Source organism: Heloderma suspectum, chromosome 1, assembly GCF_057233095.1.
Source record: "Heloderma suspectum isolate Gila_16-S chromosome 1, 16-S_ref, whole genome shotgun sequence".
Lineage (NCBI taxonomy): Eukaryota > Metazoa > Chordata > Lepidosauria > Squamata > Helodermatidae > Heloderma > Heloderma suspectum.
In genome coordinates this window covers 116,961,926-116,988,392 of record NC_139458.1, presented here as the reverse complement: position 1 = coordinate 116,988,392, position 26,467 = coordinate 116,961,926, and the positions used below count along the sequence as shown (strand labels likewise).

The 26,467-nt window shown below is 41.4% G+C and overlaps 1 protein-coding gene across 9 annotated transcripts in view; it reads left to right on the top strand.

The window, feature by feature from the left end:
- Window positions 1–26,467, top strand: part of TUB (TUB bipartite transcription factor) — a 208,234-nt gene that overhangs the window by 131,462 nt on the left and 50,305 nt on the right. For 8 of the 9 annotated variants that reach the window (XR_014790853.1, XR_014790837.1, XR_014790878.1 and 5 more), the window contains exons 2-3: window positions 18,458–18,509; window positions 20,672–20,834. Coding sequence is in view for 6 of the 9 variants with exons in the window: in XM_084854972.1 (XP_084711098.1) it covers window positions 18,458–18,509; window positions 20,672–20,834 (215 nt within the window). In the remaining 3 variants the exon portion in view is untranslated. Of the gene's footprint in view, window positions 1–8,654; window positions 8,789–18,457; window positions 18,510–20,671; window positions 20,835–26,467 lie in introns of all 9 variants that reach the window. The other variant, XM_084854988.1, reaches the window with a different exon arrangement.

Below are 26,467 nucleotides of genomic sequence, written 5' to 3'. Positions count from 1 at the left end.
TGGAGCTGCATCAGCCTTCCCTGACCAGATATGTTGGACTGCAGCTCCCATCATTCCCAGCCAGCATGGCCATGCTCTCCAACACAACTGGAGGGCGCCCAGTTGGGGGAAGGCTGGGCTGCGTCATTCTGAGCCCATATTTACAGAGCTAGGCACACAACTGGGAAATTCCATTTCGGGACACTTTGCACAAATGGAACACTTTTCATAAACAACAAATGCGCGCCGTCCAGAGAGAGCAAAAAGAAACAAATAGCAGATGAACAACACATCTTCTCAGAACTCTTTCAGGTACCCTGCCTCAGGACAGGAACCTCAACTTCATTGCTGCTACTGGGGTGCAAGGACAAGGCATCTCACACAGGTAAAGAAAGGGGATCATGACTAGGGAGGGGGTGCCCATACCTCAAAATATGACACATGCACTTCCTCCATCCTCCCCACAGCCCCAAGGAAACAGGATGTGTGTGCAGAACACTCAAAGCACCCATGGCAAAACGGTGTCTGGATTCGAATGATCAGTGGGGAAGAGAAGCCACCATGGCTTCTTTTCCCTGCCCTTCATATGCTGCTCGTGTGCCCACCTGCCATTTGCCTAATTACCTGTGTCACAGCACAGGTTGCCGTGTCATCTGAATCTGGAGAGGTGCGCAGTGGGGGTGGCTTCAGAACCACCAACAATCCATGGCTTGTCTTTGACTCTGTCCCTGCCCCCTTCACTGCAACTGTTCAAAAGGGCCTTCCTACTTTGAGGGAGCATATATAATAAGTAAAGAAGGTGCAGTGCATAAACCCGGAATTACCTCTGTTTTGACCCCTATGGGCACTGTTCTGTAGAATCAAGAGGCAAATTCAGAATGGTTTGTGTGTCTTTACTCTTTAAGGGTGCTAATGCTCCCGAGTTCTCACTGCTCAAATATATAACATTCTGCTGCTTTCAGCTCCACAGTGATGTCATTGTGTCAGAAGCTGTGGTGGAAAAGGAAGGAAAAAGAACACTTAGTGAAAGTCCCTGTTCAACCAGCAGTAGCATTCAGTGGCTGAATGTGCTTTGCTGTCTTAGGCTGTCAGCACAGAGTCTATGTAAAGCTGCTAATCTGTCTTATGTGCTGCTCTTACCAAGTTTCCCAGTGGAGGGATATCAGACTATTTGTATCCCACCTCTCTGGACTGAATTTTTTTGGGCATAACTTAACATTAGTTTAATAATGAAATACATTACAGGTTCATCTAGGCCAGCCTTCCCCAACGTGGTGCCCTCCAGATGTGTGGCTTGGAGATTCTGAGAGTTCCAGTTCAACACATCTGGAGGGTGCCAAGTTGGACGAGGGACACACCTTGTGTGCATCTTGCCCAGCCCCACTTACACTAATGTGTGTCTTGGGCATTGTTCTGTAGCTCACTCTGTACAATGGCCAGTCCAGTTTCTAGCTGTACAATCCAACAGTTTGTATGATTTCATTCTGTCACAAAACATTAAAAGTTAGAAATATTACACTTGATAGTGCCTGTTGTTGCATTCTCTCACTTTGTACAGATCAAGAATGACTGTTCTTAAATCAGCATAAAGGAGATGAGAGTGGAATAGAAGCAGCCACAATAAAAAGTAAAAAAAAAAAACTGTGTTGATCCCAATGGGTTGCATCCAGACTTGCACTCAATGGCATTCTACTGGCACTGGAAGAAGAAGGTGGGGTTGTGATTTTTTTTTTCTGATTCCTCCTTCACTCTGCAGCCCCAGTGACCCTTAAAAAGCTGCTCTGGAGGGTTTGGGGACCCCCTGGAATCATGTGGGAGGTGATGCTGTGGGCTGCAGAAGGAAGGGGGGAATTGGCAAGTATCACCCGCCCTTTCCTCCAGCGGGAAGTCTTTCGGTTAATTGTGGGGCATGATGTCTGGAGCCAAGCCAATGTCAATTTTGGTTCTGTTGACTTCGTTCAGACTGAATCGCTAAAAAATCAAATTGCTTCGGTTAGCGATCGGGCCTTCAGTAGGCAGGATGACCACGCTGGACATAAACTGTATGATTATGCTGTATTCTTATGCCATGCATGGTATGTGGTAGCAGCATTTGCCTTATTCATGAAAATGTCTGGGAATGTGCAGTCATGTGTAATCATTTGCAAAACACAGCCAAACAATTAGGCCACAGATTTCACTTACAAATAGCAGGAAATCTTATTTTGGCTACATAAACAGTACAATTTGGGAAAATAAACATAACATTTAGAAATAGCTTCCCACAGTGCCAGGAAAGGCATAATTATAACTGGTAGTATTATAAATAATCTGGGGTTCTCTTCTCTTCCATTTCCAGCACAAATGATGCTAAATTATGATTTCAGTCAATGTACTGACTGGCTTCAGTGCTGAAGCATTCTTTCTGCCCAGACCTTTGTTTGCTTGGTGAACAAGCATATTTCCTAAAAATTATAAGTGTATTGGTCTGTTCACACATTGCAAAGGAAGAGGTGACTCTCTATTTCTGCATTATGTAATGCACATGACTTGGTATTGTTATTATTTTTTTCTCCATTACATCCTGGCGGGTTTCATGAGTAAGCTTAGAAATGTGGCCCAGGTGATGATGCTAATCACACTTACTTAGGAGTAGATTCTATTCAAATCTACTCAAGATAAGAAGCATAGGCAGTCTCCAAGTATACAAGAGGTCTAGCTTCTCAAATTGCTAGCAAGTTGTTGTTTTACAAATAGGGGATGATTAACTGCTGCACAGTATGGACAGCTGAGGTTGTGAAATAACCGTGAAGTGATTTTATTCTTAGTCATTTGAATGATCTGGCACTTTGCAGAGAACCAGCAAGACTGCCGTCACTACCACTTTGTGGAGCTTCTGAAGTTGGAGTCAAAGTAGGAGGTGGTGATCCATGATTTCCTGATTAACTTTAAGCAGCTGGATTTGATTATTAGTTTATTTGTATCATTGTTTTATATGACTGACTTATATTTATATTAATTGATACTGTTAATATATTCTTGAACCTGTTATTGATACTTGTAATTGTGCTGTGTATTTTGAATTGTCATATTATTGTTCATTTGGTATATGGGAAGCTGCTTTGGGCACAATCTGGTGAAAAAATAGTATAAAGAAAGAATGAATCTTACAACTTTTCTGTAATCATACTTTTAGTGGATCCACCTTCTCAGCTGTTCACTTGAGTCTTCCCAGGAAGCATTTAATTTGATGAGCATATAAAAACTGTATTAGCATGCAGTGTGTATGTGTGTGTGTCTTCATATGTGTTTGTTCTTGTGTTCTACGCTGCTTCCGTTAACGTTCCATTTCTGTTCCTGGTAGTATACATTTGCACATTTGAGAAAGCATTATGTAGTGGCTTTAATTTTGAACATCTTTCAGTTGGCAGATGTGCATCCTAAATTTCATTTAAAACTCCCTGTTCTCCATATAGTATGCAGTAATGGGTTGGTTCCAGAAAAAGCCTCCAGCAGACAGAAGGACTCCTTCCATTAGCAGGAGGCTTTTGATCTAGCAGAGCTTTTTCACTGGCTGAATAGGGGAGGAGGAGATTTTTGTCATTTTCTTCCTCTCCCTGAAGCCCCCCATTTCCCCAAAACTCTGCTCTGAAGGGTTGGGGGACCTTCTGGAACAGGAGGCAGGTGGCACTGGGGACTCCAGTAGGAAGGGGGATTCAGTAAAGATCACCTCTGCCCTTCTGCGCATGGGAGCATCCTGAGTGAAACTCCACTCCTACCGGTGGAATAAAATCTCTAGATCCAATCTCATGAATCTTATCCAGAATAATAAATGGGAAATTGCTAGTCTTTTACTCCAAGAGGATTGCATTTGTCTGTATTCAAAAAGAGTTCTGGGAATAATTGAACTTTCTCTGTGTAGTAATGTTAAATGATGCCTGGCTGAATTGTTTGTAAAAAAGAAGAAGTTCTCCATCTCAGTTACTGAGGCAGCAAAATTCTTGGCAATATAATTGTGTTTGTAGGCTTTGACTCTCTGTGATCTTTTGTCAGGTTTGTTGTTGTTCAGTCGTTCAGTCGTGTCCGACTCTTCGTGACCCCATGGACATAGCATGCCAGGCCTTCCTGTGCTCTCTCCCGGAGTGCGCCCAAGTTCATATTCATTGCATCGGTGATGCTATCTAGCCATCTCATCCTCTGCCGTCCCCTTCTCCTTTTGCCTTCAGTCTTTCCCAGCATCAGGGTGTTTTCCAGGGAGTTTTCTCTTCGCATTAGGTGGCCAAAATATTTGAGCTTCAGCTTCAGTATCTGTCCTTCCAATGAGCACTCAGGGTTGATTTCCTTTAGGATGGACTGATTTGACCTCCTTGCAGTCCAGGGGACTCGTAAGAGTCTTCTCCAGCACCACAGTTCGAAAGCATCAATTCTTCGGCGCTCAGCCTTCCTTATAGTCCAGCTCTCACAGCCGTACATTACTGCTGGGAAAACCATAGCTTTGATTAGACGGACCTTTGTTGGAAAGGTGATGTGTCTGCTTCTTACTAAGCTGTCTAGGTTTGCTATAGCTTCCCTCCCAAGGAGCAAGCGTCTTTTAATTTCACGGCTACAGTCACTGTCTGCGGTGATCTTGGAGCCCAAGAAAATAAAATCTGTCACAGCTTCCATTTCTTCCCCTTCCATATGCCAGGAAGTGATGGGGCCAGATGCCATGATCTTCGTTTTTTTAATGTTGAGTTTCAAACCAGCTTTTGCACTCTCATCTTTCACCCTCAACAAGAGGCTCTTGAGATCCTCTTCACTTTCTGCCATTAGGGTGGTATTGTCTGCATATCGGAGGTTGTTGATAATTCTCCCAGCAATCTTAATTCCAACCTGTGATTCATCCAACCCAGCGTTTCTCATGATGTACTCTGCATATAAGTTAAATAAGCAGGGTGACAATATGCAGCCTTGTCGTACTCCTTTCCCAATTTTGAACCACTCTGTTGTTCCATGTCTGGTTCTTACTGTTGCTTCTTGACCCTCGTACAGGTTTCTCAGGAGACAGGTAAGGTGGTCTGGTACTCCCATCACTTTAAGAATTTGCCAGAGTTTGTTGTGATCCACGCAATCAAAGGCTTTAGCGTAGTCAATGAAGCAGAAATAGACATTTTTCTGGAATTCTCTTGCTTTCTCCATGATGCAGCGAATGTTGGCGATTTGATCTCTAGTTCCTCTGCCTCTTCGAAACCCAGCTTGTACTTCCGGTAGTTCTCGGTTCACATACTGCTGAAACCTAGCTTGTAGGATTTTGAGCATCACCTTGCTGGCATGTGAAATGAGCGCAATTGTGCGGTAGTTTGAACACTCTTTGGCGTTGCCCTTCTTTGTAATTGGAATGTAAACTGACCTTTTCCAGTCTTGTGGCCACTGTTGAGTGTTCCAAATTTGTTGGCATATTGAATGCAGCACTTTAACAGCATCATCTTTTAGGATTTTAAATAGCTCAGCTGGAATACTGTAATCTCCGCTAGCTTTGTTGTTAGTAATGCTTCCTAAGGCCCACTTGACTTCACTCTCTTGGATGTCCGGCTCAAGTTCAGTGACCGCACTATCATGGCTCTCAGGGACATTCAGATCTTTCCTGTATAGTTCTTCTGTGTATTCTTTCCACCTCTTCTTAATCTCATCTGCTTCTGTTAGGTCCCTGCCTTCTTTGTCTTTTATCATGCCCGTCTTTGTTTCCTTTTATTAGGATGCTCTTATTTATACATCTTCTGAAAATGTAGTGAGAAAAGGCTATCAGTGGTGATTAAACTAAATTATAATGTTTTCAGTTCTTTCAAAGCAGTTTGCAAAATGGTCTAAAATGGAAACAAAATGACAATTGAATAATAAGGATGGAGTATATAACGTATTGAAATAGTCGGTTTTGGTTCTTTTTCTTGCTTTTCTCTGAATTATGTTTGGGTATTTTTAAGAATGAAAGTTGTATTCGCTGGATTGCTGACAACTGGGGAAAGCCACTGGGGAAAACTTGTGTATTTACTCAATGGAGCATGCTTACAAGGCTTACATGCTGTAATTTTAAATTTGTAATTTTAAATTTCAGCGTATGCTGAACAAACTGCTGTTGAGAACAAAATGTGTTTTTGTAGAAGTTTCAGTGGAATTGTGAAACAGAACTATCTGAAATGCTCTTTGGGCAATCTAATATCAAGTTGACATGTAATTCCTGGCATTGTCACTTGATTCAAGGACTCTTAGAACATTTCTTCATGGCACTTTTATTGAATGCTCATGATTGGCCATTCACGGAAGTTTGTGGGTCCTTTACATGATGACGTTGTCAACCTCCAGGACGCCTCCTTTGCTTTTCCTCCTTTATCCCACTTTCAAAAAGATTGGAGATAAGCTGTAATAAACCTTACTGACACCATATTGGCAGTGTGTAATTTCGGCATAGCACTATAATTCACCCACTAGATGGTGCAGTTTCATTGAACATATCAAGCATCGCCAAGAATGGAAGTTTTACATTCCAAATCATGTGTTCGCGATCTAAAGAAGTCCGTCGTAAACCTGGAAAGACTCCAGAAGAAGAGAGCCCTAGTAAGGATGCGGAATTTTTGTTTAACATAGAGAAACCCTGAAAGTGCAATCCTATGTATGTTTAGACAGATGCTGGCGGCATTTGCTAACCCAAGTTCCACTAGCGGGGCTGATATGCTCCAGGACACCACTTGGCACCTCCCTGCACTACCATTTTGCACATCACATTAGGGCTGGGACTACATGTGCACACAGCTTCCTGAGAGAGTAAGGCTGGGTAGCCATGGGAGCTTAAAACAGAAAGATGTCTCAGGGGATTAACATAGGAGCAATGTTTGAATATCAGGCCCAATGGATTCACGTGGGTTCCCCCATGCCCCCGGGTGTAAAACACTCCTGGAATAATCAGTAAGTAATATGGCCAACATAAAACTAATAATATGACTTTTTCAAAGCACAAAAGTGGGATAACAAATGGAATAGCAGTACCTATGTGCTGATTAGTTTCTTTTAAAAGCGCACACACACACACATTGGTGGTGTTACTTTTTTTTTAGTATTAAAGAAGGAATTCAGGCTGTTATCAGAACGCCACATACACACAAATTTGGATACAATGTGATAGACAAATTGAAAAGCATAATGAAACTTCATGCAAATTACCAGCTTAAATAAGACTACACAGTGTTAATTCTTGTGGTGGCAAGAAAGGAATGGTACCTAGAATGCTTCTCTCTACTTATCACCCCCATGTGGTTATGGAGGTCAAGTAACATTTTACAACACATCAGGCTATCTTTTTGCCAATCTAAAATTTGCCCCCAAAATTGTCTGTTCACCTTGTGTAACAGATACATGATCAGATGCAACTTGAGAATACGGCACAGTTGGCATTATTGGAGAAGTAGTGGTAGTCATAGTAAAAATAAAAGAAATGTTGTTCTTAAAGTAACAAAGTTGTGGAATGACCTACCCGTTGAAATGCATCTGCTGACCTCTTTGAAGGAATTAAAGACTCTATTATTCCGGCAGGCCTTCCCTTTTTATAACTCTTGTTCCTTTTGCTGACTCTTGTATATTGTTTTTAAGTTGTGTTGTTTTTATTGTTGGTTTTTTTGTTAAACTGTTTTTAGTTCAAAGTCGTTTTTAGTTGTATGTTGTTTGTGTATTTTGTCTGTGTGCTGTTATGTAAATGGCTTTTAAACTTTGTTAATTGTATTTTAATGTTTTAACTTTTGTAAACTGCCCAGAGAGCTTTGGCTATGGGGCAGTATAGAAATGTAATAAATAAATAGAGAATGAATGAATGAATGAATGAGTCGGGGTTTCAGTTGAATAATTAAAGGCTGCACTCCAGTTCAAACTTAAAAATAAAGGGTGTATTTATTTTGTTATCATAGTTGGATTCTCAGTACTCTGACACTAAGAAAGAGGGATGTTTATATGTGACACTAAGGGAACAGTTCTATACATGTCTACTCAAAACGAAGTCCCAGGGCTGTCATGTGACTGCGAGAGAGGAAGAGAGAGGAAAGGCCCCCAAGGGGCCCCAGTGGCTGTGCCTGGAGCTAAAGTGGCTCCTGCTTGAAAAATAGGGAAGATCACTGTGCTATGTGCACGGGACAGACTGTGGTTGCTTCATATGTTCCAGGATTCTACTCTGCTACAGAAAAGTAGCAGATGTGATTCCCAGGCTGAGGTCTGGCAACTCTAAATTATGCCCTGTTCTAAAGATTACCATAAAAATGGATATTTGGTTTATTTATTTTTTAAAATCCTGTGCAGGAGAAGCTTCTAAAACATGGCTTTTTACTGTACACCAAAAGTAATGTTGAAAAGCCCCGATTGGGAGTAAAAGAAATTTCACATTATATGAAAAAATGCTTCTTCCATCTCAGCAATAACCAAACTGTATAATGACAAGGCTTGTGTGGCTGTCAAAATATATAATATCTTAATCTAATGCTAAATAAGAAAAATGAATCTTCTGAAGCTGTTTTCTAAAAGCAGACTTTAAAACCCCCTAAATAAAATCTAGTGATGTATCACTTTTCAGTACTGTGTGCTGTGGCATTGCTTTAGTTCTTACTGTACTTCCATTCAGCTGTGATCATTTAAATAGGTTTCGGTATAACTAGCGCATTTGTTCCGTCTGTTGTTTTCAGTGGAAAAAGAAAATGATGGTTTCTGACCCCCTTTGCAACATGATTTGAAAAAGACTGGGTATAATCCAAGAAGTGGTGCTGCTGTGTGATGCCTGTTCATGATATTACTCACCTCTCCTGGGTCCAGTTTGCAGGTGACTATGAAGGGCTTTTAATTGTATAAAATTCATGAACAAGGGTGGCAATCCAGTTTATGACAGGTTTTCACTCCTCCTTCCTGCTGATGTCAAGGATTTGCTTCCCCTTTCTGTCCAAATGCAATCTCTACAATCCAGATGAAAGAACCTATGTGGTCCCAGACCAAATACAGTTTGATTAGCATTTTCTGTTCCCATTTGAATTGGTGATCACTGCCAGGCATGTAGGCCTTTGCCCCATTGATATGTGGGGGTAAAGCATCTTTCCCTAGCGATAGCATGTTTTTGCTACTCAGATGGCAGTTATCAAATGGATACAGGGTCGGGGCTCTGTGTTTTGTGGAAGGTAGCTTTCTGTCTACAGGAAATTGGTTTTCCTGTAACCTCCTGCCCCTCCCTAGCTACCCCATGGCTGCTTTTGGATTTTCTAATTTTACACTCCTATGGGCCAAACTACATGTGACGTTAATCACATAATTAAATTTTTCATGAATTGTTTTTGTTTTAAAGTAGCATCCGTGTGTGTGAAAGAGAGAGAGAGAAAGACGGGGGAGGGATTGGGACAAAGAAGGGGGGGATTTAATCTTTTGTCTACACCATGGCTACACTCCAGATTAGATCCCCCCACACCTTGGTATTTTCCCAGGAAAAAAGCTTCCATAAGGGAGTTCAGAAAGAATGGAAGTAAGGTCATCATGACTCATCTATATTGTTCCTAAGAATTTATTTATATTACTCCTTAGCTCTTTGCTGAATGCTGTATCAGCTATGCAAGTGTAGCAGTGCAGGATCTGTCCTGAATCTGTTCAAGCATTAGTTCAGTAGACCTGTCTATGGAAATTTTGGCAAGCAATAGCTTCTTCTTTCATGAATTAATCCATTATTGCCTATTCAATAATTTGATAGCCTTACTTCTTGGTGCACCAATTGGGGTAGTCATCGAGGCTTTGTCAGGAAATTAAAAAATGCGGCTTTTTGTTTTTAGTCTGTTGTATTCTGCATGCTTTTAGGGATATCTCCATATGGGGACTGGGTGTACCACTTTCATTGTGCCTGATTTTTGTAGCCCAGATTATAAAGTGCTTTTCAGCCTCTGTTGGCCTAGTCCCCCATCATTCTTATGCAGCTGATGAGAACTGCCATAGGAGCAACATGGACGATGGAACCCACGCTGTTCTCTTCATGTTAGTGAGCGTGGGCTAGCTGGGGAAGGAAAAATGTTTGCCTTTCTTCTAATCTAAAAACTTTCTTCACTCTTTCTTCTAGCTTTTATTTAGTTGTTTCCTTCCTAGTAGTGTGTGTATCCCTGCAGGAGAGGACTCCTTGATAGAAAATGCTAATTACAAATAAACAAATTTATGAGGAAATGACTCAAATAATCATATGTATTTCTGCAGATTTGATTGCATAGAATTTTTGGAAGTATCTCTTCAGAACTGAGAAAATAAGTGGCAAGATTTTGATGCGAGGTCTTTAATCTCTAACAAAATCCTTTTCATTGGCGGTGCTATCTGCGAGAAAAGTGAAGATGAGCTTGTTGACATTTCAGTTTTGTTTGCTGTATGGCTCTCCAGACGAAGTGTTGCTAAAGGCCAAAGTTGTTGCTTGTTCAAATGTTAGTCCCAGGAATGGTGAAGGAGGAGAGACAGCTGCTGCTTCCCTCTTCACTGTGTCCTGCATCTGTTTTACAAGTGCAAGATTCTGTATATTAATCCCAACTGACAAATACTTGAATACTGAATTCCTACAAAACATGACTTTGCAGCATAACTATTCAAGGAACAGGCCCTGCAGTCAGTATTTCAACTGGCAAACTAATGAGATCATTGACAGCTTGCTGACTCTGTTTTCTAAGTTATTCTCTGTGTTTGTTTCTTGGAAAAGTAAACCTCTCCTGAATAAATATATTCAAATGACAGAGCTCTACGACACCATAAAGAAACATGCAAGGCTAGCATTATAACACTGATTTGCTTTCTATACGCTGTAGTCCAGTTTTGTTATGATGTAAGGTCTTTAATGGCATGCTATGATCTTTCAATCCACTGTACCCTCCACAGATTTCAAAACACATTACCATTCTCTTTTTGGTGGCATTTTCTTTAACCAGGCATAGTTACCATGTGTGCTATGTTAGTGTTCAGTTACCCCTCAGTACGAGCCTCGTGTGGCGCAGAGTGGTAGGCGGCAGTATTGCAACCGAAACTTTCCCCACGACCTGAGTTCGATCCCAGCAGAATCTGGGTCCCAGGTAGCCGGCTCAGATCGACTCAGCCTTCCATCCTTCCGAGGTCAGTAAAATGAGTACCCAGCTTGCTGGGGGAAAGGTAGTCATGACTGGGGAAGGCAATGGCAAACCACCCACTATAGTCTGCCGTGAAAACATCAGCGAAAGCGGCGTCCCTCTAGGGGTCAGCAATGACTTGGTGCTTGCACAGGAGGAACCTTTCCTTTCCTTTCCTTTCCTTTCCTTTCCTTTCCTTTCCTTTCCTTTCCTTTCCTTTCCTTTCCTACTGCTCAGTAGATTCTTGATTTACCTCTAGTGAATTACCTCTAAACAGATTAGATTTAGAGATTATTTATTTAGTTAAAGCTTTTTTTTACCCTTCTCTTCAGCCAGAGTGACTTAATCAACATCAGAAATAAGACAGTCCTTGCTGCAGGCTTACAGTCTAAAAGGCATGACACAAAAGGAAAAAGGACTAAGAGGGACGAAGAAAAAAAGGCAAACTCGGGCACTGGAGATTCTAAGTTATAAAGCTCAGCATGTCACGGAGCTGAAAGGAAGCACAGTGAGGTGACTGCTTCCTCTCCATCTGATGGCTTCAGCAGTGGCAATTGATAGAAGGAGGGCTGGGGGACGCTCTCAGATGAAGCTGTAACCAGCCGTGATGGAGTGGCGCCTGGCTGCTGCTTCCTCTCTCTCTGATAGCCTCAACAGTCGTAACTATTGCAACTACCTAGCAGCTAGGATTGTCGTCAACCCAGAACTCTTGTCTATCTCTTTAAAAGCTCTGAAGTGACAAAACATTGTAATAAATTATATATAAATATTTAATATTTAATAAAAATAAAAAAGAATGTAGCCACTGTGCTTCCTGCCCTGTTCCTTCACTTGCTCCATTGCCCTTTCTAGGTGGCCAGATGAAAAAGAAGATGGGGCTTCTGTACCTTTCATAGTTTTGCACAACAATTAAATGCGCAGGAGGCTTGTCCTCTTTTTTTATCTGGCAGTGCCCACGCCTCCTCTTGCCTTCTGTGCTTGTTGTAGCAAGGATAGTGTTTCCCCACAACAGATGCAGGAGTAGGGATGGTGAAGGGGCTAGCAGAAGAAAGAGGCATCCTCTCTTGTTCATTCATTCATTCATTCATTCGTTCATTACACTTTTGTACCACCCTGTAGCCAAAGCTCTCTGGATGGTTCATAGCATTATAAAACATAATATAAAACCTTTAACATTCAGGAATTTAAAACAAACTATAAACAATTAACAATAAAATTACCAGGATCTGATAAAAAATGAAACTAGAATGCCCCCACTGTCTGCTGTCAAATGCTGCTGCTTCAGATATTTAAAAGGGACAAACAGGTTCTTTGGGATGAGCAAATTCTGAGAATGCTTTCCTTACTTCTTATTCCCTCTGTCCTAATAGTTCCCTGTCAAATTTGAAAGGTTTTATCACCAGTACATTTCTGAAAGTCCACATGTGGTGATTGAGGAATGCACCACTGTGGATGGATTTAGATGCCTGGAAGCTATCTGGAAGAGTGGTAGTTTGACCACACAGTTAAGCCCAGCATCACCACCCCTCTGCAGACAGTCAGAAATACCCCACCCCAGAGCTCACTTGGGGCTGATCCCTTGCCACATCCTGCAAGATAACAAATAGGTGAGCACTGGATTGGCTGATCTATTTTAATCTTTGCTTGCACACTTCTGAGGGCATCCTTCAACTTCATAGCTGTGTTGCACTGGTGTAGTGCTCCCAGCCTATGCCTGAATTATGGTACACATGTACAGCTTTTGCTGGCCCTTTCGTAGTCCATAAAGCTCATTGGGTGGGCCATGTGTGGGTGGTGAAGCCTTCACAGGAAAAGGCCCACCAAATCTTCTGCAACACGATACCACATTATTTGGTATACTGCTTGCTACACTGTGGGAGGTCCTAAAGTTTAGAGCATATGCTCAAAATACAACTACAGATGTGATTCTTGCTCTTGGCCACTTGCTCAGCAGGAGCTGGCAAAACTGCTGTTGTTTTAATAGAAGATGATAGTGATTCCTTGTCTGTCTATCAAGACTTGCGAAGGTTCAGAAGCTGTTGTTCTATGTATAAAAATGGTTGTCTCCCTGTGCACTTCTTCTTTTTGTCCTCCAACTTGATAGCTCTTTTCCTTAGGCAGGGCAGTTCCAGCTTCTGCAGCAGAAATGGCACAATGATGTTGAACTCTGGCACACAAGCGTCTGGCCCATAATGCCAACTGGAGGTTGGGATTTACATGCCATGTAACAATGCAGTTCTTGCCTCTCCAGGCTGCTACTGGTGTTTTAGAGTAATGTGGCCACAGCTAAAAGGAAGTAGGAATAAACTGTATTTCACTTCTGGCAGCACTTCGTGGCATCTGTACCTTCCTATGGCAATGTGTTGAGTGGCATTGGGTTTCTCTCAATATGAGCAGGTGCCTTTCTTAACCTGGCCCATTTTCTTCCTTTCTTTTTAAAAGGAATTGGATCATATTAAGAATAAAATTATGATTTTAAACAGTTGCAGAGGCTTTCCTTCTAGAAAATACACTGATTAGAGGTTTAGTTAAATCACGGATGTAGCAGCTGCTTTTCACACTACTGCCTGTTTGAGTAGAAGCCTCAAGATATTCTAAGACAAATTTAGCTAACTCAGGAGAATCCTTTAATCGGGGAGGCCATGAAGTATATTCACAAGGCCTGCTAACGTTCTGCCATCCAACTCAAGGTATCATCCTGACCCCCACAGCCTTATTTATTTATTTTTCATTTTTATACCACCCAATAGCCGAAGGTCTCTGGGCGGTGCACAAAAATTAAAACCAAAGAGCACACAATAAAACAATTTAAAATATATAGAACATTAAAACCACAATATAACAATACAACCACAATAAAACCTAGCAGCAGTGCAGGAATTTAAAATACAGATTTAAAACAGCAAAGCTAAAAGTTTAGAAAGCTAAAATGCTAAAATGCCTGGGAAAATAAAAAGGTCTTCACCTGGTGCCGAAAGGAATACAATGTAGGTGCCAGGCGAACCTTGTCTTGTCTTTTTGCCTATCCCTTTTTCTCTTGTGCCAGTTCTGAGTACCATGAGAGCCCGGTGCCGCACAATTTCTTTTGCTTCCAAAAAGAGCAGGATAAACCAATGGGATGGGTGGGTTTATTGCTGGCTAAGGAGGTATTCCTGTGGGTGCAGCTTACTTGTGTTCTTCCAGCCCTACAAATTATGGGGAAGACAACTCCATTTGCCTGCTCCTGAGTCAATGTTGGGCCCTTTGCTTCAGGAGAGTCACTTCCCTATCAGTGGGGGTATAGCAGAGCCTTCCTTTGTGGGCAGCTTGGGACTCTACTGATGTGAGCTATACCCTTGTTATGTACAAAGTATATGTATATGCTCAAATACAACCTGAAGTATGAAAATATTAAAATAATTCTCAGGTGTTTATTGAACCTCCATAAGCATGTGGCACTTAAAAAGTTGCAGTGGGTTTAGCTCGTTGCATAGTCCAAACATTTACTACAATATTTTTCTTAAGAAGGTATTTCTGACAAAAATATTTTGACTAAAGCAGAACTTGCAGGTATTAACTCATCCCAGTAAAAGGAAAAGTGTTAGTAAAATGGGATTATTTACATACCCAAATATGTCTTGGTTTGTTCCAGATCTTGCACCTGTTTGAAGTTGCAATATAGGCTCCCATTGACTTGAGTGGGCTTGAGTTAGGCCCTAAAGTCTTCATTGAGTTTGACACTGTTGGATGGAGTGTTGACTGGATATGATGTTCAGACCATTCTTTGGTTTTAACCCCTCAAGAGCTTACTCAGAGTGGAGTTAAGGGTTCCATATATCAAACTCTCCAGTCATACCTGGAAGTTTGCACTGAAGTCGAAAACACTTTGAAAGATACTGAAATGAGGTGGGCACAATTCTCTGCACTATACTTTCTGCATAAAAGTTAGTGTCTCCTTTCTGTTTCTGTGTTTGATGAGCATTTCTGGAGAGACTTTCGTGTACAATGAACTGTATAAGGTGCCAGCAAACTTGGCTTTCCTTTTTATACATAAGCTAGTGACTCAAGATGCTAGGTTTCCATATATTAATGCACCCATTTGATTCTGGGACTAGGCTTCTATTCAAGTCAAACATCCATAAACTAGAACGAAGCATAAGTCCTGTATTATTTGCTGGATGTGACATGCATCTATGAGAGGTGTTTAATTTCAATCAGAAGTATATTACTTCAAGGAATCTTATTTTACATTACACATGTTGTTTTTACATTGTGTGTGTGTGTGTGTGTGTGTGTGTGTATGCATTTCCCACTACTAGCTATTTGTAGCATCCCTAGGTAATTTATGGAATAAATCAAATGCCTGTTGCCTCTTCCGTGGGTGTATTCATATGACTGAGAAGCATGCAGTAGTCTTGGAAGCTTATTCCATAATGCTCATAAGCATCTGTGCACATCCATAGCCTCCAACTAAACAGTCAGTCCTCAAACTGTAAACCCTCCACAGCTGCTTGGAAATCAGGAGCAGCAAGGAGTTGGTAACAACAGGCAGAACTGTGTGGTCAGATGACAGACGACGGCCTCTCCATGTCACTGTCTGCACTACACACCCTAAGCTGTTAAGTGGCTACCCAGGGCTCCCAGTGAGCAGCTGAGCTGCTGAAGAGCGTGAAGCGTGTCTTGTCTGGAGGAAATTCTTACTCATCACAGATGACTACCTAATTACAAGGCAGTTTAGAATTAGAAGTCGGTTTATATATTCTTCTAAAAACTTTGACACAAAGTGAAATGGAAAGGTGAATTTGGGACTTTTATGTCAAGGATTTTTAGGAAGAGTGTCACTGATCGACTGACAGAGTTCCATGAGTTTTCAGCACTGTAAATGGTCAGAAAGTTGCTCCCTTTTTTCAGCGTCTTCTGGGAGCTTTGTGCAAAACCTGGCAGTTTTCTTAGACAACAGTATTGCGGAATTCCCAACACGTCTGTCACAGTATCAAATGAGCTGTAGCACCCAATAAAGCAACAAAACCGTTACTCTACTTTACAATGTGGCATCAGTGGACTTCTTCACCTTATGTTGTTAGGGAGCATGAGACCCCTGCTGGATTTTTTTCTGCAACACCCGATGAGGGAAGAGGGGTGGAGGAACCCGTCCCACCAAATTTCTTCTCATTCAGTTCAGCGAAACACAAAGACTCTTAAGCTGCAGCTGCAGCTTCTGCTGTTCCAGTTTCCTGCATCCCACAGGGTGACTCCACAGCAGATCTAGCAGCCTGGATCATCTGTCAGTGTATGTAGGTTGAGGTTCAATGCCAGCTGATTTTTCTACCAAACACTCACCCAAGTGTTGATAAAATCCCTCTTCCCAGAACTATCTTTGTGGAAATTTTATGAAGATGCACCACGGGGCCTGTTCTAGCATCTGAAACCTGTATTTTTAAAATGACAAACATCCCTTCCCTGACCCATTTGACCAGTCCTCGAATCCCAATCTCTGAATCAACAAATCCAGGAAAATGAAAGGAAGAGTCATTAGTCACTAGCTCAAGGGGGAGTGGCTGTCCCTTTGATGATAATAATGGGGCAATGGCTTCCCTGCAGAGAGTGACCTACTAAAATAATGTACTTAAGGCCAAATTCTAACCTTATTTTCGCCACTGTTACTACAGGGTACAAATATTGCCAGCACATAACCTTTGGCAGGAAATTATTTGGGAACTGCTGGTCAGATACTTGACAGGAGGGACTTGCTCTTTGATAAATGCATTTTATCATCACTAAATCAGATTATGTACAGTACTGTATAGGACAAAGCTAGCTGTAGTTTTATAAATTTGGTGGTTATGTGAATATATTGGAACCTTCTGGCAGGAAGATTCAATAAAGTTATTCAATCTATTTCTGGCCATTCTATCCCTTTGGAATCTCAGCTTGTGGTACCAAATGTCAGCAAGAAAGACGTCCCATTAATCATGCAAAAACTGTCTGCAGCAAAACTTTGCATTGCACAACAATGGAAAACTTCAACATTGGCAACTTCAACAAAATAATGCCTCTAGGCCAAACAAGACATGACACGGGAGATCTGTGAGTAGGATCTCCCATGTATTTTATTTTTAAAGTGCTAATAGCTGAACTGCTAAACAGCCTGTAATCTTTAACATATAAAAATGCTCCTTTCTCTGTATCTAACTTTGAAGTTGTCATTGACTAAGTCTTGTATTACTGATGTTTGGGTAAGAATTTTCTGTTTGGGCGAGCTGTCATTTTGTGGTTTTAGCTCTGTGCTAGTTTTTTGATTTTGTTGTTGTTTGGGGAATACCATTAACGTTTTAAATTGACTTTGAAATGTTATGAAATTTAAATTTTTTGTCCCAGTTTGGATATGCTCTCCTTCACCTTCTCTGTATATGGTGGGGGAGCAAGATTGCACCTTCTAGCTGCACCCACTGTACTAGCCTGCCCCCACCTCTGACACCACTGTATACTCACAGTAGGTAAAACATTTGGATAGGATGTACATGTATTAAATCCAGTCTCAAATTGTTGTCTCAAGTTGTATGGTCCATTCCTGGTTTTTTATGGGGAAACTGACCAGGTAGTTCGGACATATGTTGGTTTTATGCATATGCATCCATACGTCATATTTAAGCATTATGTCCATAAGTGGATATATGGTGGTGGAGGTTTCAGAATTGTGGGTGGGTGAGCTTGATTGATGGGGTGGGAAGTTGTGATCTTTCTGCCCCACCACATGTAGGGAAGGGAAATAAGAATATTATGCAAACCAAGGAAGGGAGAATATTACGCAAACCAGGATGCTGTGAGCCACCTTGAAATTCTGGCACAAGCCAAATGGTATGATCAAATGACATTATCATTCCTGTTGCTATTGTGTTAATTTTCTTGATCCAAATATTGCAGGGCAGCAGTTCCTAAATGTGGTCACCAGGATGCCAGTAGTGACCCAGAATCTCTTTTGGGAAACATTTTTCCTGTGGATGCCCAGCATGAAGAGAGAAATCCTTTTCCCCGAATTCTCCATGCACCACAGAGAGTTCATTGCTGGGGAGGGTCTCTCGCTTTGGCAGGAGAGCTGATCCCTGCTGCATCCCAAGTCCTCTGGCACACACAGAGAACTTAGTAGTTAGGAGAGGTCATTTCACCATTCTGTGCCAGGCTTTGGAGATCTTGCTGCTTCTGAGAATCTCAAGGGGAGGGAGGGGCAAGGCCAGTGGCAATCTCAACTAATGGCTGTCTAATGGATTCCCATTGCAGAGCATCTGCACAAGGTTCCTATGAATTATTATAGATACGGAGGTTTTCTTGGGAAACAGCTGCAAGGCTTTCCTCTATGATTAGACTGATAAACTCTGTTTCTATTTTATTTCTTATCCTGGCAGTGTTTTAGATGACGAGAGCAGCAATCTCCGACAACAAAAACTTGACAGACAGGTGAGTTTGTAATGCTTTCCTGTTTTTTAAAAGGTTATTTATTTATTTTGTTTGATAAATGGAGGTCGCTTAACTGGATTTATTCAGGTTAGGAAAACCTGAAGAAAAACCTTTACATGATATAACTGATATACACAGTTGATAACTTCTATATTTTTTCATAGCAGAAATCAATGCTAAATGATTAGTTGCTCTGGGCAGTATCAGTGATGCCGGTTCACAAGTGGGGCCCACCACTGCTTCCATTCTGCAAGTGGCACCCATTGCTTGCAGAACGGAGATTGAACACTTCTGGGGTCAAGCCCTGAAACTAGCAGAAGCACTCATTTCTGGAATAGGGCAGATCAGCAGAGCTCCCTTATGTGAGCTCTGCCAGCCTGCCCTGTTCCAGAAACGAGTGTTTCTGCTTGTTTCAGGTTGCCCCCAGAAGCGTTAAATATCAATTTGCTTGCAGAAGGGAACTGGCGGTGCTGGCCACTCGTAGGTGGTCTCCATTGGATACTGCCCTCTGTCTTCCAGGAAGGTCTGCCTGACAACTACAAATGGAAGCCTGCTAGGGTTTATGGGAAGGTTTATTCTAGATTCAGACAACATCATGTCACATATTCCATCTCACCAATAGTACAGCACACACATGGGCGATTTGAAATGCTCTCTCAGTGACAACTCATCTTGGTTTCCCACAATAATAGTGCTTATTAGGAGATGTGAATAGTCCTAAGGAAATAGAAGGCATGGGCTGGATGCAGGTTCTGCCTTCCATGAGAGGAAGGGACCTTCAGCCGGAGAAAGGGCTCTGCTCATGAAAAGGTCCCTCTGCCCACTTTTTTGGGATCCCCTGCACCACAGCTGTGACCCACAATCCCCCATTCAGCAGAGTTTCCTAACTCACTCTGTAGCATTTTCACAATTCTGGAGGGACTGCCATGTGAAAGATGGACACGGAAGCCCACTTCCACCGGTGCAGTTGATCCAGTGTAAATCTGGATCCAACTCTTCATGTAATATTTTTGCTGTAAGCAAATGTAACATTTTCAGAGCAGTCGGTGTGAAATGAAAGCATACTCATTGTCTAAAGTACAAATGTATGTTCCCCCCCTATCCTATTGAGGACTTCAGTCAAAACTTTGTAGCATTACAGGGTGTCCCACCCCCCTGCCGCCATTTTTTTTACTTTGTCTAGCAATTTCCTTTTGAATCGAGCTTGTTCATCACAGGAGAATAGTTCAAGCTAATGTGAATAGTATGTGGGTGCAGGATACCTATATGAGAAGACTTGGTTAAAAATATATAGCTTTCAATATTCCCCTCTTTCCATTCTACATGCAATAAAGGAAAGCTACAGACCACAAGGAAATGAATCTACACAGCATATTAGGGGACAAATATGGCACTGGGCTATTTAAACCTGGATGTGTCGTTTGCTGTGGACATTCAAAGTGGCTAAAGCTGAGGTATACCTTATAAATACATGTTATCTGCTATCGCTATCATAATATAAAAATGGAAACTTCTGGAAGGAGAGATCCATACAGCTGGGAAATAAATTCCCTCCCTCTTGGCTATAAAATCTGCTGAGTTCTGAGAACTTAAATACAGTGTTTGTTTACTGTTCAGCAGAGATAGTAGTTTTCTAATCTCGTTTTGATTTCAAATAATTTTTGGAAACTGAACTGAAAAATCAGATTTTCATTTCTCTCATTTTGGGGCTTAGTTAATATGTTCTGCAATCAGGCCAGCTCTGAGTTCTCCAGGTTAGGTTTGCGCTGTATGAAATTAGCTGCCCTTGGACAAGTATGGATCACTTACTTGTTTTAGGGTGAGTGATTCTGGGTAATCATGCCTACTAATCACTTGCTTTGTGCTTCTCAAAGGGGAACTGATCTGATGCATCTTGAAAATGTATTATCTCAGTGCTCAACTAGTTTTACTAGATCTTAAGCCTGATGGGAAAGACTTATTTTTATGTGTTTTATAGTGCATTCTTATACATGTCTTTACAGAGCTGTGGTGGGTGTTGGTGTCAAAATTAATATCATTGGTTCAATACATCTTGCTGAAATACCTAGAAAACCGTTTCACCCCCAGGTTTCTATATTACTGTGGCATATCATCTAACATGGAACTTTGTGTCTGTGTGTGTGTCTGTGTGTTCTTTGTAGCGAGCATTACTAGAGCAGAAGCAGAAGAAAAAACGTCAGGAACCGCTGATGGTTCAGTCCAATGTGGACAGCCGAACAAGGGCACGCAGAATGAAACAATCAGAAGAACAAGCACCGTTGGTTGAATCTTACCTCAACAGCAACAGCAGCACCATTTATCATGGTATATGCCAATTTATTGCAAAGTGGTGTGTGTGTGTGTGTGGGGGGGGAATCTTACTGATTTATGTATTTAATTTCTATCCTGCCTTTCCACCAAAATAATTTTTTTAAAAAAGCACTCAGTGTGGCTAACAATAAAATCCTATCATGTTTGATTGTCCTCCCTCTTCGCAATCAACAAAACAGAGACTTGTAGTTCAAGCTATTATGGCTTTATTATGCTAAAGGCAAGCCTTTCCACAATGCAGATTAAAGGAAGCTGTCAAGCTGCCCCAGGCTCTAAATGACTATTCTAAGATCTCTATTAGGGAAGACAACCCGCAGGGTATTGAAGTTGCCAACAGTTTGCCTGTGGACATGGATGGTCAAACCTCCCTAACAGTGATGCCCCTCCCCTAGGGTGGCTTCCTTCTATGTTGGCTTCTAAGAGTGGCTATCATGGCAGAGTGTCTTAGCCCTGTCCCTAACTCCATCTGCTTTGACTTGCGACATGCTCTGGTGTCTCTCAAGTCATGCTCGTCTTCCTCCTTCTTGGAAACTTGGGTTCCTATGGTGAGTGGGAGAGGCGGCGACTCGGCCTGGGCCATCTGTTTGTCAAGGCCTTGGGAAGATTCTCTCCCAATGCCTGAGGGCTGTGGGGGAGGTCCCCCCCTTCTCTGATCTAGCTGTTCTAGCTCTGGTTCAGAATTGGAGTCCTCAGAACTCTCAATGGGCCTGGGCTCAACCCTGACAAATTCGGATTAACAAAATTTTAATTAAAATATAGCATTAAAACTAATTTTAATTAAAATATAGCATTAAAACAAAAACACAGCAGGAAAAGAGTAAACAGCACCAACCAATTAAAAATCCCTTCAACAGGAGAGCTTATATACCAAAGGTCTGCTTGAATAAAGATGCATTTGCCAGTTGCCGGAAGGACAGCAGAAAGGGCGGCAACCCAGCCTCCCTCGTCAGGGAGTTCCATAATTGGGAGTGGCCAATGAGAAGGCCCTCTCGCATCCCTAACAAACATGCCTCTTGTGTCAGTCGTACTGAGAGAAGAGCGTCCCCCAGTGATCCTAAAACCCAACCAGGCTCATATGGAAGAAGGCAGTCCTCCAAGGTACAAACCCTGATCGTGCAGGATTCCACATCACAGGAGGAGTCTATGTCCTTATAGTGGGCTTCCCTCTCTGGATGTTATCCCCAAAGCATGAAGGTGGGGGGACACAAGGCTGATAGGGATGTGATGTTTGGTACACACGTCAGAGGATGCATTTTGGCTGTTATTGAATTTGGAATGCCATTTTATTTTGAGCCATAAATTACAGTGGTTTTCTACCAACTGGCAAGCTGTCAAGTTATGAAGTAACTTCAGTTAATCGTTCAGTTGACGTGTGCATTTGTGCATATTCATTTAATGAGCATTAGTTAACACTTCATATGAACTTTACATTTTTTGTTCACGCAGTCAGAGTGATTTAAAAAATTTTAACCTTAGTGATGGGGTGGAGTTTGTATTTGCATCTCAGAATGTAAGAACATTTCAGTTTAATTAACCTATAATTAAAAGCATGTATGGATAAAGAATTAAACATGCACTAAAAGGGTGAAAGGAACCTACCCTTTTGCTTTGTTTCATCTTCACACTGATTGTGCAAACAGAAGTACAGTTAAAACATATTACGTGTCTGGAATGAATAGTGAACAGTTTTTAACAGCTAATAGGTTTAGTAGGAAAAGGGCCTTGATCAAAATTGTGTTCAATAAAAGCCTCCCCTATAGAGGCAAAATCAAAGCTAAAGTAGGAAGACCACAGTGGGTTGCATCCAACTGGGGTCTTTCACCAATGGAATGGCATCCATCAGCAGGCCAGATTTCCTTTCCACTCCTGCAAGCTCCCATGCACTGCCAAGGTTTGCTGGGGGTTGGGCAGCCCTCTGGAGCAGATTTGGGGGGCTGCAGGGGGATGAGAGAAAGGGAAAGCACTATTGCATGAGCAGAAGTCTGCTTTTGTGACATTGGATTTAACCCAGAGTAGTTTTTCTTTTGTAAATGATCAGATAACACCAGCGTCAGGACGATAAAGCAAAACTTTATCTTGGTAACAACCAACCTTCAATTGTATCTGTACTGTGGGACAATAAAGCTTCAGTGCTTAGTTAAGATTCTTCTAAAAATTAGGGATGTTATCAAGTGAGTTAAAATGTTTTATGCTATTTACTGAAGAAGAAGAAGAAGAAGGCCTTCCCCTCCTTCTTATTTTTAGATCTGTTTTTAATATAGGTTCCCAGACTGGTGCATAGTGTGATGTACAGGACTAGGTATTCTTAAGAGTTCATCCTAGGAATAACTCACTCTGTTCATCACACTAATCAATCAATCAGTCAGTCAGTCAATCGGTATCTGCTTCACAGGTTGATTCTTTGATACACAGAATTATGTGTTATCACACATGTGCCAGAACAAAATGACCTGTCAAACCAAACAATCAAAGTTATGATATGTCATTAGAAATATCTTCGGTACAAAGGAAAATACAGATATCTCAATTGCCCATCATGATTTTGGAAAGGCCGAGCTTCTGTTCCATGGCAGTTGCTCATAACCGAAGAAATTCAGAATAAATGAGTTCACATAAGTTTAAACTTCTCTTCATGGAAGAGCAATTGGATTCTGTACTGTTTTTCACCAGTGTAATTCATGCTTTACTGATCTTGAAATTCTGTCTTCTCGAAGTTCAGGTTAGTATCCAGTGTGACATGATTACATTGTGCTAGCGCAAGGGACCTCCAGGGCAACACCAATAGTGTTATCGGGTGCAGTGGGATTCCCCAGAAAACCCACTGCACCAGCTAATACTGTTGGTGTTGCACTAGATGTCCCTTACACTAGCGCAGTGTAATTTACATTATCATTCATGCCGCACTGGATACTGTCCTAAATTTCCCACCTGTTCCTCAGATTGCCTCATGAAAAATAAGTGTTGCTATAGTACGTGGCAGGAGCTAACAAGCTACCTAGAACTCAGTGTCTGAAAAACTTATTGCTACTTGGTTGCCTTCTCAGTGCTGAAGATATTTATACTCTGCAGGCCTTTCACCTGATATGCTGATAACGGTTATCCTGCCACTGATCCTTTTCACTCAGTGGTTTGGATGGAGTGTTCTGTATTCTGAACACCCAACTATTATTTCAGAGTTAGCAGGGAACTAGAGACCTGGTGCCCCCAACGCAGCCACGTGTGCACTTGATCTCTTAGCTGACTGCTCCCTGTACAAAAATGTGACCTCAGGGTTGTCTCTTCCTGCTGCTTCTCTGAGATCAGATGCTGCTAGGCCAGGGGCAGGCAGGTTGGTTGCCAGGCAATTATTCCCTGCTGTCTTTTCAAGTAGGTAGGTTGCCTGGACAAGGAGTGATCACTGCTATGGGACTCAGTTGCTGAGGTAGGCAGAAGTGGTTGAAAGGAACTGTTCCAGGTATGACGGTCATGGCTGGGTCTTGCAGGTAGGGATGCTGGAAAAATTTGAGAGGGACTAAAATGACCTCAGATTTCTAAGAATCTGACCTGTGGAATCTGCTCAGGCCCCGCAGAGTCCATGGACTTTCGGATTTTTTTTTACTTTCCCAAAATTTATGCATATTTATTCGTAGGAAAATACGCACATTTCTGCTGAGGAAAAGTTGAATGGAATGGGGGACAATACACTAAATGTCACATACTACAGTAAATTATGTAAATTCTTACGAAACCTCTTCCGTAATTATTTGCGTATTTTTCTGCATGACAGAAAAAATGTATTCTCATCTGTCTGCGAGCGGATGATGAAACAAAAGGCACCTGACAATCCGTGAAACACAGACGGAGTGGATTTTACACAATCCATATATCCCTACTTGCAGGCATTCCTTCTTTTTATATTCATTTTTATTTCAATGATACAAATTACATACAACAAACACCCATAACAACAACAACAAAACAGAGACAAAATAAAAAAAGAAGAAAAAAGAGAACCAAACCACAAAAAAAAACCCCTGACATATACACAGGATGCTTCTTACTATCTGTTACAACATTAAATAATGGGTTACATCAGGAATCGTTGCCATTTAGGCTTAAGTTGGTTAAGAAGTGCTATCGGACAATAAGATGTTAATTGTGAGCTATCACTATTTGCCTTCAATATTGTGGTAATCTTTGATAATTGCCATGATCCAGGCAAGTCTCCTCCTTCTAAGACGTTATTGAAGAGATGGCTAATATGTGGAGATAAACCTTTGCAAAACACAGAATTATCCAGGAAAACCATCTGCTCCTGGAGCTTTCTCTTGTTTTAAGCTTTTAATTGCAGATAAAATTTCTGTCTCTAATATCAGAGTGTTTAAAGATGCTTGATCTACTTCATCAATCTTTGCTATAGGAAGACAATCTAATATTTGTTGTAAATTCATTTGTATAACATTCAAATCGGTCAAAATCCAATTTGTATAACTTGGAGTAAAATTTTCGGAACTCCTCATTAATTTCATCAACAGTAAAACAGAGGTTTACCTGTGTGGATTTTTTTTATAATTGAGATAGTATTTCTAACTCTTATTTTTAAGCACCCTTGCTAGCATTTTAGTATTTTTATTACCAAATTCATAAAATTGTCTGTTCAGTACTCGCAGGCATTCATTCTTGATTCTTCTTACAGAGAAGTGAACACACACACACACAGAGGGTGTGACTTAACCACCACCTATGCTGCCAGCCTGGGACTCAGGAACTCTCCTGGGTCTAAAGCAGGTAGAAGAGAAGCTGCTACAATAGGGAAGGCTAGGGAGTGATGTGTCCTGTCCACAATGGTATGACGCATGCTGCATGGCCCTGCTCCCCAAGGTGGTGATCTGCCACCACAGATTAGCGTAATGTACTGTAGATAAAAGTACCGTCTCTTATATTTCCCTGGAAACAAAGTATAGTAGAACCCCGGACCATTAAGCCACTCAGGAATGGAGGTTATTCGTATGTTTAATTTGTTTATTTATGTATTATTATTATTATTATTATTATTATTGTTGTTGTTAACAACAATAATAAAATGTGTGCATTCCTTCCCACCACAAAAAAGCAGTCTTGAAGTGATTTACACACAGTACAGAAATCCATAATATAGCAATAAAAACCCAAATCAATATAAACCATAAGCACCACAGTAATACAAATAAAAGTATACACCATAAAAACAGACTCTAAAAGCAATACAATATAAACAGTGCTCACCCACTATGCACAAAATCTCTCCCCCCACCCCGCCCCATAATCTTTGCCTGGTGCCAGAAAGGTTATTTTATTACAAATAGTTGTAAGCTGCTCTTCCGTCCGAAGACTTTTTCAGAGTAGCTTTAAGGCATAAACAATAACTAGTAGTTTAAAAAAAGCAGCACTACACAATCTCTTAATAAAAGCAAATAAAGCTTCATCATACCATTAAAAGGCACAGGCAAATAAAATGGTCTTCACCTGGTACCAAAAAGACATCAGAATTTGTACCAGGTACCACAGCTGGGGTACCACTGCAGAGGAGGCCCTTTTCTCAGTCGCAATCCACCTCACTTCAGAAGAGCCTCGAAGGATGATGATAGCAGTTTGAGCAGTTCATGCTT